This window comes from Corvus moneduloides, chromosome 4 (assembly GCF_009650955.1).
Source record: "Corvus moneduloides isolate bCorMon1 chromosome 4, bCorMon1.pri, whole genome shotgun sequence".
In the NCBI taxonomy this organism is placed as follows: domain Eukaryota; kingdom Metazoa; phylum Chordata; class Aves; order Passeriformes; family Corvidae; genus Corvus; species Corvus moneduloides.
Genome location: NC_045479.1, coordinates 70,797,731 through 70,810,158, shown reverse-complemented (window position 1 = coordinate 70,810,158; position 12,428 = coordinate 70,797,731). Strand labels below are relative to the sequence as shown.

The 12,428-nt window shown below is 44.5% G+C and overlaps 1 protein-coding gene across 2 annotated transcripts in view; it reads right to left on the bottom strand.

The window, feature by feature from the left end:
* Window positions 1-463: 463 nt before the first annotated feature.
* ITIH5 (inter-alpha-trypsin inhibitor heavy chain 5) overlaps window positions 464-12,428 on the bottom strand; it is a 44,056-nt gene continuing 32,091 nt past the window's right edge. Inside the window, exons 9-14 of one of the 2 annotated variants that reach the window (XM_032105927.1) lie at window positions 10,658-10,967; window positions 7,440-7,993; window positions 7,020-7,070; window positions 5,857-5,973; window positions 4,147-4,524; window positions 464-3,190 (exon numbers count right to left, since the gene is read on the bottom strand). In XM_032105927.1, coding sequence (XP_031961818.1) covers window positions 2,892-3,190; window positions 4,147-4,524; window positions 5,857-5,973; window positions 7,020-7,070; window positions 7,440-7,993; window positions 10,658-10,967 — 1,709 coding nt within the window. In that variant the 3' untranslated portion in view covers window positions 464-2,891. Of the gene's footprint in view, window positions 3,191-4,146; window positions 4,525-4,546; window positions 4,696-5,856; window positions 5,974-7,019; window positions 7,071-7,439; window positions 7,994-10,657; window positions 10,968-12,428 lie in introns of those variants that run through there. The other variant, XM_032105928.1, reaches the window with a different exon arrangement.

Below are 12,428 nucleotides of genomic sequence, written 5' to 3'. Positions count from 1 at the left end.
ATCCAAGTGCTCTGTGACACTCTTGGAAATGAGAACAAATGCATCTCTATGCAGTTGTTGCAGTGGAGGTCTGGGAGCTCTCTGGGCTAGCATGAAGGGCTTTGAGTACCAAGCCTGAATGTATTCCCCCTCATGAGAGAGGGAAGTGTTGTGATGCCCCAAAAAATTGAAGTTTACAGTCCATGACCTGCCTTTGCTCTTGGGGCAGCAGGAGCACAAACTGTTTTCCCACGTCCTATTCTACTGTATTTAAAGTCTGTGGTTAAACTCTCATTGTAATGTGGGAGTAAAACCCTAGGGTCTGTTCTTGCCTCCTACCAAGTGTATAGAGACTACAGAACATCAGTGACCTTTAATTTTCCACTGAAATTACTTTGGTTCCCAACTTATTGTTAACTTGTGAGTGGTTCTTTCAGTCATCTGGTAACGTGAGCCTGTCCAGCAGCATAAAACACACACAACCTTAGCTTCAAAGCTTGTTTTATCTTTGCCAAATGAAAGCTTCACTGCAGTGTTCACTGTAAAATATTTATTGTGAAATGGATAACTGGAGCCTTAAGGAGACTTTGAGTATATTGCTCCAGGTGCTTCATATCGCTGAGAAGTTGGACTTGATCATTGCTATCTTCAGGCCCTGACAGAAATGCGTTTCCTTGGCTGGAGGAGGAGAAAGAGGAGCAATGATGCACCTGAATTATTAGCAGTAGGTGTGTGTTTATATATATTATATACATATCTATATACAGAAGAGATGATGGGAGAGCCTAAGCCAGTCACTCCCCTTAGCAATACACATGGACAGCACAATGTGAGAGGAGAAGGAAGGGGTCCATAAGGACAGTATGGAAACACCTGCCAAACCCTGGAGTGTCTAGAAAGCCACTGCCACTGTCCTGTTGACTCTGTGCTAGTGAAATGGGAGGTTGGTTGGATGTGGGCTGTAGGTGATCTTCCTACTGTCTTCTTGGGCAGAGAAGTCAACTTCACAGCTGTTCTTCCTCATCTCTTTCTGGCCCGTGAGCAAACTGCAGAGCATTAAGCCTCTGCTATTATTCCACACTCAGGACTGTGCTGAAGGTCTTGCCTTCAGTTCTCCCTCGCAGGAGAGCTGTTTCTCAAGATAGCAAGGCCCAAAGCAGTAGTTTCTTCTTTATGTTCTGTTCCAAAGTACGAGCCTTGGCATGAGTTTTGTACTAACTGAGCTCTCCGTAAGGATCTTCCAGAGTGCAGTTAAACCTTGCTCGGTGCTTTTAGCTGTTTCCCTCTTCCAGGCAGCACATGGTGTGAGTAAGAGACCGTGCTTGCCACCTGGCTCTGCTGCCACGGTGCTTGCAGCTCTAACGAGCTGATCAAGCAACTGGAAAATCACCACCCCACCCCCAGCAGCTGGAGCTCCTACAGAAACAATATGATTTAATTGTTAAATATGCAAAAAAATCAGTCAAGATTGAACCTATTTCTGTAGGTCTCTGGCAACTATTTTCTTCTAACACATGGATATAATTTAATTCCTGGAGATGCCTCCACACCCAGCCTCCCTCCTTCTCAATTCTGGAAAGGCAGAGTACACATGAGCTCAGTTTGGCCTTGCCGTGTAAATGTCTTTGTGGTTGTCAAGTCCTCTTTGGACAAGTTCTCTGCTAAAACTCCCCTGTGGCTGATCTATAGCATTGCTCAGTGATGCCTCACTTTAAAATACACCACAGCCTTGCAGTTTTGGGTTTGGAGCAGCACCTGCAGTGGGGGTGGCTGGCAGACCCTTCTGTAACCTCCTGCTGCCAAATTCCTGCTGCGCACAAATTCCTGCAGTGTAAGGAAGGAGAAGAAGCCAGGGGAAATCGGGATGAAAATTTTTTGACAATTTGGAATAAATAAAGACTTCCTCCCTGATTACAAAAGCAGCTAGAGACGTCTAGCCGAAATTCAAGAGGCTGCTTTGTAGGCTCACAAGCTGTCGTGGGTTCTGGTTTGTCATCCCTTAGGAAATTTTAATCTTCGCTGAGCAGAAGGGATGTGATGCTCAAGGACGTGGCAGGTCTGTTGGAAGCTCACGGTGGAACTTTGTTTCTCTCTGAGGGAGTCAAGACTCAAGAAATCACTAACCCTGCAATGTTATTTAAATTGAATTACGTTGAATTAACTGCTCCATGGATTGGGAGCCTGCACCACTCCTGTTGCTGCTGAGGACCAGAGGTGCTTTTTAAGCACACAGCCTGTGTGCTTAAAAGACAGCAATAAACCACATCAAGGTTTTCACCACTGTTTTAAGGGTCTGTAGTGGTTCAGAGAACATCATGCTTATTGGCAAATGCAGACCTCATCCCACTAACCAGGAAAGCAATAACCTCCTGTGGCCTGTTGATTTAAGGTTTTGATTTTGTTTGATGCTAATGGGGCACCGCAGGTGACTATCCACCCACCTCTCCTCTCTCTGTCTTTCTCTCCTTTCCCCATGGACCAAGGTTGGAGCAGGTGCTCCAAGTGACTTCTTTGCAAAGCATATCGCCTCAACAGGCACTGTGCTGTATGATGTGCCTCCCATGGAGTGACCCACTAGCCCCAGGGGGTATTGCACAGATCCTTGCATGGGTTTGTTTTGAGGCCAGCAGCCTCTGCACTCACTGTTCACTGGCTTATTTCTCCCTCCCTTCCCACTGGGAGAGCACCAATCATGCCTTTAACCACATCCCTTCACCCCAGCCTTCTTTTTCTTCAGGAATTTGATGAACAGTGTTCATCTAGCATGAAAGAGAGACAGCTGATTTTCAAGGGTAAAATCCTTGATTTCTTTGGCACCAAAAAGTAAGAAAATATTCATAAGTTGCCTAATAGAGGCTTCAGAAGGGACCTGCTGTCACCCGTGCTGCCGCAGCACATTGTTGTGACCGCTCTTAAAGACTGTTGATCGTCCCAAAGCTGGTCCCTGTGTCGAAGGGATGAGAAGCCAGATAGTCCTTATAGCTCCCATCGATCAGTTTGTCTGCGTTGTTTTTGGCAAACCAGCAGTTGACTTCCTGCTGGCCATTGTAGATCCTCCTCTGCTTCCACACAACAGGAACGAGCCGTCCCTTCACCTTCAGGGTGTTTGTAGGGTTTGCCTTCAACGGCTCCGTTTGGTTCTGCCCAGCCTCCTGACGATGTGTGCTTAGAGATTCCTGAAGAAGCTTAACTTCATGGTTCAAGAACTGACCTGCAAGGCAAGATAGAGTCCATGACTGGCTGATCTGTGCCTGTTTATAAATTGTTGTGGTTTGTGGTTTTTTTGGTAGGACACATTGGAGGATTCTCAGCTTATGGGTTTCTAAAGGGCTTCTCTGCAACAACAGGATGAATCTTGTTCCTGTGATTCTTTTCTAAATCCCACAAACACAGAGGTTAGAATAAAACCCTACCTTTTTTTTTTTATTTTTTTAACCACAAGTCAAAGTACACTAAAGAGCTCAAGAGTGTTTTTAGGTGCCAGTAGTAAGGTCCCATCTGTGGGATATGGTTACTAGAGGTTAATAACCCACACAATGCCCATCAGCAAGCAATAAGTTCTAGGCCTGAAGCTTCAAGTTCTCTTCCCTTGCCTTCTTGGGAGCAAGTTCTTCTAGGCCAAACCTAAGTGTGGATTTAGAGGTTTGTGCATGAGACTGGCCTGAGACTAAAACCCTAAGGGATCACCTCCTGCTTCACCTGGGGGTGTCTGAGTGACACAGAAACTATGGTAAAAGTTTTAGAGTTCTGCACCCATACGTGAACAAAACCATTAATACTTCTTATTGGGTGAGCCTACCTAAAGCCTAGTTCCTTCAAAAGGTAGGGTGGCTCTTCTTTCACTTGACATTTGGAAAAAAGGGGCCATAAAAAGTTCTTGGGGAAGATTTGGTTTCTGTCTCTGTATTGGGACCATCAAGTACTGTATTCTAATAGTAACTGTATTGATCATTAAAAGAGTGGAAATGTGAAAACCAGGCACAGCTGGGATAGGGAGAGGTAGCTCAGACAGGAAAAGACAGGAGAGGAGTAGGAGATACTAAAAATAGAGAAGTTGTTTGAGAGAGGACCTGGGAACTTAATCCCCACCTGCCTTTTTCCTGTCTCTGCTCGGAAGGATCATTTTTGTCTGATTTAGAGCTCTGAACCTGAGAACCTGTCACCTACCCAGTAGCCCGTGGGAGTCAGAAGAGAGGCCTTTACTGTTGGAGATGTAGAACCCCAGGTGATTCCTCTGGTATGGAGCTGGCTTCTTGTAGTGGTGGATGAGGATGACAAAGCTGATGGAGTCCCGGATCGTCACGGTGATGTTGGAGTAGGCAGAGATGGACACCTCGAGGCTCCTGCTTCGCACGACAGCACTCCGGCCACAGGACAGGACGAGCCTTTCCCCATCATCCAGGATGACCCTCTTGGGTGTGATCTCCAGGTAAGACCTCTCTGGCTTATTGCTGAGGATGGTGATGGTGCTGAAGTAAGTCCGATGCTTCTTGTGGCCGTTGGGTGGTGCGGGAGCTCCAATTAATTGTCCATTCACAGTTACACCTTGCAGGAGAACAATCAGTAAATGAAAGCTGGATCCCAGGATCCCAGAGTCACAGAACAGTCAGAGTTGGAAGGGGCCCAGAAGGAATAGGTCTATTGTCTCAATGACACAAGGCTTGTGACTGAGGACATGCAGGCTCACCATCTCGTGCTCAATTATTTCACTTACCACTATTCAAAAGAGTATAATCAGTCTGTTATAAAATTTTCACCTCATACAGAGCACATAAATTTACCCAAGCTCAGAAATACTGGCCTTCTCTGCAGGCAGGTGCCGCCAGCCCCATTAATCCTCATACAGTGTACACAATGCCACAAAAAGAACCACTTTTGAGTATTCTAAGGTGAAGATCCCACTGAGTCAATTAAAGCCTAGATGTCCACAGTAAGATTCCCAGTCATTTTAATAATTTTTGTGACTTACTGTCCATAAGACAGTGACTCACTTCCCACAAGCCTCTAAAGACACACTGAACGGTGACAATTGAGGAGGCTTGTTGTTAACACAAGCTAAACCCAAGCCATTAACACTAAGATGAAATTAGCTCCATATCCCATCATTCCTGATGGGATCTCTCATTTCTGTCTTCAAAGACTCAAGGTTCTAGTGCTACAGAGTCTGTTTTGCTCAAGCTCATTCTGCAATTTGAGCCACGAAATCATTCAAGCAGTAGCACAAACAGTCTATGAAAGAAGTTGAAAGGAAGCATTGCCTGGAGCTGTATCTTACTAAGGCAGACATGAACACAAATATGGGGGCTAGACCACTGCCACACGAAACAGAATCCTTACAGCTTTATTGTAGGGTTTTGTAAAACAAGTCTGTGAATTGTTTCTGGTTTCAACACCCCTTTCTCCCACTGTTGCCCTGCTCAGGACATAATCTGCTTATTAGCTGCCCTGCTTAGCATTCCAGGTCGGATCAGACCACACTTTGGGCCCCTGAGGATCAGGCTGGCTTGGGTAAAGCAGGTCCTGAATCATGTGGGTTTTGACATGTGTGTCGTGACTCGCTAGCCAGTTTGGTGGTTTCTTTACTAAAAGAGCCATGGTGCTTGGTGAGCCTGTTTGGGTGCTTTGCTCTGTCCTAAACCAAACAGTACTGTAAGTAAAGAGGGAAATTCCCATAGCAGAGTAATTTTGGTGAGTCCAGATCTTTTATTTGCAAGCTGTGACTTTGTAACTGGGTGAAGTTGAACCATAGAAGAAACTTTTTCTAATTTCCTATCACTTTCTTCCCTGTGAAGCACCTTGTGCTTGGTCTTACTCTTGCAGGGCTGGCCTTACACTTTGGTTTTCCTCTGCAAGAAACTGCTTGACTTGGCTGCTCACCAGATTCCTTGTGATCAGAGACCAGCCGGAGAATGTCCCCTGGTTCTCCATCAATATTGAAGCAGACAGAGAACTTGCTGGCAGGAAAATCAATGACAAAGTGAGGGTCCCCATCCGCTGAGAAGACATGGAAAAACAGATAATAAATGTGAGAGGCTTGCACAAAAGTGCAGCATCCAAGATTGCAGCAAAACTCTTTAAAGTGTGTTTGTCCCTGTTTTTTCTAAATCCTCCTGGTTTGTTGTTTTTACAGGGTCAGATGGAGTTTGCCAGGAAATGCCAAGTTTTGCTTTGTTTATCACAAAGGTTGTTTTGTTTTACTCACGAAGAGGTTGGGTTTTCAATGACAACTCAAAACCCAAAACAGTCTAGGTGAAAATCAGGATATTTTCTTCCTGGAATATAATTTCAGTGATTTATGGGAATTACCATGTAGGTGTTTTGAACTCCTCCATACTTTCTTGGCAGGCTACATCCCCCAAAGCACACAGAAATGTGCTTTCTAACCAAGGGCTGCTGCATGGGTGCACCTCACACTGACCCCTCCTGGCCCTCGGTATCAGATTGGAGCAGTCAACAGCAGCTGTTGATCCCACAATCCTAATTTTTCAACAATCCTTGACCTATCATCAACTATCAGACATCTGCCATTATTAAGGCAAGCCAAAAATCCTAGTTTCTAAGGTAAAATTGACCCTATCAAGAGAAATTCAAGTCCGAAATCTTGATGTAGACTTATTCTTCAGTGTTTAATATTTGAAAAGTTAAGTAGAGATGCAGGAAAATTGTAAAATACTATACAGAATTTTCTCTTTTTTCCATCTTCAACGACATTTTTATGTTTCAGCATTATTACTTTATAAAAGGTTTTTTGACTATTTCTAATACAGAGAGAATGTGTTTCTGTTCTCCCCTAACCTACAGAAATCTCACATATGAGGATCAAGTGTTATAGATCATCTGCCTTGCTCACAACTCCTTCTCATTACTCATCCTCTCTGTATTTCGGTTTTGTTTTCATTTTCCTCCCTACTCTGTAGGTCTAACAAACAGAATTTTGGCTGGTCACTGGGATGGTTATGCCACGGTGATATGCATCTGAGGTTTCCATAAATCAGCCACTATTATTTTGCATTATTAAAGGCATGAAAACAGGCACTGACCTGAAGTTTTGGAGATTTTAATTCTCTGTTTGTCATGCTCCCTGCGTATACCTAGAAGTGGGGAAGGAAGGCTGTTACAATTACTAATGGAGCAGCAGGAAGAGACATATTATAATAATGTTCCCCAAATATTATTCAGAGAGATTATGGGATATATTCCTGCAGCCACTTTAAACTTCATGTAGAACACCAGTTTTTCCCCAGTGGTTCCTGCAGAGTAGTAAGTGCTTCAAGGGGGTGAGTGAGGGGCCTAAAAGGCTTTCTTAGGGTTACCCAGCCCACAATTAGCAAAATTGGTATGAAAATCTCATCTTTACCCTTCAGTTCATTGTCTAACTCACCCCCGTGCCAAAGTCAGCCATGAGACATTGCCCATGCAAGAATATTTCTTACCAGAACAAGGTTATTCTTCTCTCATACCTGGTGGGGCCTTGTGCCCCTGCAGGCTCTGCACCTTTTCCCCAATGCCATCAGTAGAAGGGCTGATAAACTCCTCCTGAGGTGGCTCTGAGTGGAGTCCAGCCTCTTTCATCTTCAGAACAGTGAAGGGGGTAACAAAATTGTAAGCCAGGGCCATTGACTTGGCTTTCTCCATCAAATTGTCCTTTTCCTGTCTGTCATCACTCTTCAGCCGAGAATTGAGCAACTCCTTGATGGTGAGGTAACTCCATGCCCTCTCAATGTAATTATTATCCCCTTTGCCATCCTCCAGGCCGGGGACGCCTCTGATGTCATTCCTGCTCGGCAGGTCAATAGCCACATCTGTTTTGAGGAGGATGTACTTCTTGGAATTGCTGGCAGTCACCTCCACGTGGAGTTTATCCGAGGTGCGGTTGATGAGTTTGCCGGCTATGATAATTTCAGAGCCATTGAAATAGTTGGGGAAGAAGTTCTGGGTGACCTGCTCCACATCTTCTTCAGGGTAATCAATGCGGATGTCGGAGAGAAGGGGTGTCCCTATTTCATCATAGAACCTTAAACGAGACACATTTCTCACTGTTAGCACTGTGTGAACACACTCTTCCACTTGTACATGGCCAAGGACACAGTCAGGTTATCTAAAAGGGCTCCTAATCATTCAAGCAGCAGTTTGAGCCATCAGGAACCAACTTTAACTACCCCATCCACTCTAACTGGGCCCAGAGAATCAGGGTGGGGGTGTTTCTGCCCTTAGAGCTTTTCAAAACCTGAGTGGACAAAGCCTTGAGAAACCTCACCTAAACTTGAAGTTAGCTCTTTTCAGAGCAGGAGGTTGAAATACAGGATCTCCAGAGGTCCCTGTAAACCAAAATTATTCTCTGCCTCATTTTAGTGCTCACTGTTCCTTGGGCATCTAAACAGTCTCTTAGGTATGTCCAGAACCATCCCAGCATGGCCTGGCAGTCCCCTCCCTTCCACTGTGATTCCAGATCTCTGCAAGGAGATACTTGTGATCACTTAAGTGTTTACATTAAAAGTAAATTCTTGGCTTCCAAGGTTCACAGAAAGCAGCCCAGTTACTAAAAAATGTACTTAGACAAGACGGTGTTAATCACAGGTTTCTAGTGGTATTGCACATGGTATCCCAGAGCCAGAAACTGTAAGGCCAAAATGCTAGGTCCCTCAAAGCCAAAGAGAATCCAAACCAAACCTTCTGAATCTCTGGAAGGCCCCTAGATTGGGTTGGTCAGTGTAGGACAGGCAGGAATACAGTTTTCTGAGGGCCAACAGAGAAAGAAAATCAAGAAGGAATCTCACCATGACCCCCATAAAAAGGACATTTCCAAGGAATGGAGGAATTCTAGTTACTCTATACAGGGAGCCTGGCATAAGAGAGCTCACTACCTCGTGGCTGATTTTCTGTTGGAGCAAGGCAATGCTTCCATGGAATCAGGGAGGTTAACCCTTAAAATGCCTTGTTAACGTGACCGGCCACACTTGTGAGAACACCTCACTCTGGACAGCCCAGAAAACCTTCACAAGGCTCAAGGCCCAAGTTTACAGTGTTGTGTTTTCCCTACAGCAATGTGCTTTTGAAGGTTCCTCCCAAGCTGCTCCAAGAATCCCGTATTTCCCATTTAAATGCCAAACTGCTCATCTCTTGGCAAGTCATTTAATTTGGTAAATAAACAAAGAATTGGCCTCAGCCCTTTTTTTAGTTCAAGCTGCATTTATTTGACACATCTGGTTAAACAGATTGTCTGGAAGCTAAAGTCACCCTTTCTGCTTTATTCTCTCTCCAAGGGAAGCCAAAGCCTGAATTGGTTGACTTTCTTTTAAAGTCTGTCTGAGCACTCAGTGTCCTTCATGCAGAGACCTCACCAGATTTAAGAACGTGACTGAATTAAACTTGAGAACTCTCTGTAAATTAACTTCTGAGTTGTAACAAATGGTGGAGATACACAACCTCTCTTACAGTACAATTCAAGGAAGTGTCTGTATAAAAATACAACCCACTGAGCACAAAAAAAAAATCACATTGGCACCCATTCGGGTTTTCCCTCCAACTGAGGTTTGAATCAGCCTCCAGCAGTGATTGTGCTTTTCTGTATAATTTTGGCACCAGATGCCAAATGGGTTTGCCATGACTGAGCTTGATAAACAGTGAGCTGTTCATCACAGAGAGGTGTTTGAACAAGTACTTGCAGCACTGGGCTCCCGTAGCCCAATCAATCAGAACAACCTCTATTTGCCAGGGAATTCCACTTACTCTCCAAAATACATGTCCTGAGGAGGAAATGACATGGGAGGAGTGACAGATGGATCTACAGAATCTGGTTTAGAAGGAATTCTTGTCCACACATAACCACCACAGAAGGCAAAGCTCTGGTGGAAAGTGCTTGGATTCATTGCTCCAGGGGCACGAGCCAGGAGAGAGGTCAGTACTTAGTAACTGTCTCTTTTCAGCTTTTGTGGTTAAAAACCTAACATTTTGGGAGTGAAAGCCAAACATTTTTATTTCGAAATACCGACACATTGCCAGACATTTTGGTCAGAGCTGTGGTCATGTATCTTTCTGCTGTTCCTTACCAGAGTCTCCCCTTGGACTACAGCTCCCTGATCACCAAAGAGGAACATAATCTCTGGTCCTACTGAAGGATGAGGATTGCAGGAAACTTGTGAGGAGTTTGGGTCACAAAGAATGAGAGAATTAAGTGACTATATGGTTATCCCAGGAATGATCTTTGTGTGTTTTTCAAAGTCAGATATTTTGGAGTTTGGGCAAAGGGTTATCATTTTCAAAAAATAAAGAAATAATTTTATGTTCCAAATTGGAATCTTCATTCCTGATCCCCTCCATGGTGTTTATGCTGTTGATTTGTTGTATGAAATGCATCCTCTCTCCCCACCATTTACCTGTGAGGAATTGGGACCTGTGCCCCCCACTCTCTGGGTTTACATGTCCAAAACAACAATCTGAATTAGGGAAACAAATGCCTTGTTCTGAGGGGCTGGGAAGCTCCAGTGCCATGCAGGGGGTCTGCTAAGAAGAAGAAAATTTCTGGGAAGCCATTCAGAGTATCTGATCATACTCTGCCTCTCCCAGCCAGAGCTGAGCCTCAGGGAAACTCCAATGTCTTGCCGTGTCTCTTTGAAGGATTTTCCATCCCAAAATGCTTTTCCCAGAGAACCCAAAGAACAGGAAAAGCAGAACAAACCCTTTGAGGTGGCTGGCTGCATCCTCATCCTCCTGGAAAAGCCTTGTCATGCCACAGTTCTCCAGTGCCATCCTCTCCAGCAGCTTGTGATCCACATCATTGCCAATGCCGATGGTGAAGAGGCAGAATTTATCCCGGATGGCATCCTTGGTGTTGCTGAGGATTTTGGATGACTGTGTTTCCCCAACAGTTGGCCTCCCATCCGTGAGGAAGATGATCAGGGACACGCTCCTGGCATCAATGTCGTTCTGAGCAATGTAATCATTCAGCAGCTTTGCCCCAGTCTGGAGAGCCCCGTTAATATTAGTCCCTGGGAAGGTACCAGAATGATTAGAGCTCATTTCCCCTTCTAAGAGTGGTGTGAATTAATTTCCCTGAGCTCCCTTTATTGAGGTGACAGCTTCTCTGGACATCAGGATGTCCCTTTCTCCACATGAAATTGCTCTAGCCCTTTAATTCAGTTCAGCTCTGTTACTCAGCACCAGATTGGCATAGCTGTTTATGGTCTTATGAATTGAATTATGAATTTCTGTTTATCATGTGAAATTGCTGTTGAATGTCTCAGTGTACAACAATCAGCCATCAGCCTGGCAAACAGAGTTATACCATGTCTGGCTGGTACCAAAAAAAAAAAAATGGTTAAACTTAATTACGGGACTCTCCCAGATGATATCTGAACTAGGAAAAGTTCTGCTCATTTTTTCTGAAGGGCACAGCATTTGGAGTTAGGAAAAAAGCCTTCAAATGGGAAAACGAGTGGTTGGGTTTGTTCTTCACACCCCAGGGGGATACAGAGTTTAAAGGAAAGAGCTTGGTTAGCTGAGGAGTGTGTTTGCACAAAACAACTGGCTGGTGAAGAACAGAACTGCCTGAAGTGGGGTGGGAGGGAGAAAACAAAGTGAATGAGGGAACAGATGTACATTAGAATAGCCATGAAAAGGATCCAAGCCCACTGTGTGTTAAAAAAAAAATAAAATAAAAAAGGGAAAACAGGAAAATGAGTACAAGTATTCCCTTTCTCCATGTATTTCTAGTCAAAGCACAGAGGGGTTGGCTGTGGGACCTCTGCAAAATCAGCACATCTGGGTTAAAAACAGCTCTTAGAAAACAAAGCAGGTGAAATGGGTTAAGAGCCATACACAGCTGACTCCTGGGGGTCCGGAAAGGGAGATCTAGGAAGGTTATCAACAGGATGTGATAGAAGGTCTGACCATGCAGCACATACCTAGACACTCAGTGTGCACAGCTCCAGTGACTGCAGCAAGACAAGGAACAGAAAAGCAGCAAAGACTTCTGAAAAGTCCAAAAATCCTGACTCTGTCTTTTGCAAAATGATTTTCAACCAAAAAACCTGCACCTAAGCACCCTAACAATCTCTCAGTCTCCAGGCAGACTCAAAATTTCAGAACTTTTTCCTCAGAAAGAGGAGAAAACCATTCTGTGTAGCAGTGTGTGTAATTTTAAACTCAGTCATATCACAGCACTACCAAGCACTGAAAAATGCCTTTTGCCACATGCTCAGGTATTTAGCAGCAGGATTTTTCTCCCGTTTCTTTGGTGTGAAAGTACAACACAGGAGTGTAACCACACCGTGTTCTTTGTGTATGTTCATGTTCACTGGAAGATACTCAAGGAATAGCACCTTTATAGGGAAAACACAGTTAGCCAAAGCTGAAGTACCTGTGGTGGAGAATCACTGCACCTTCCTGTTGAACCACAGTCAATCATTTCCTTTTACTTTTGTTCTCTGGCAGGTTCATGGGCAAACCCA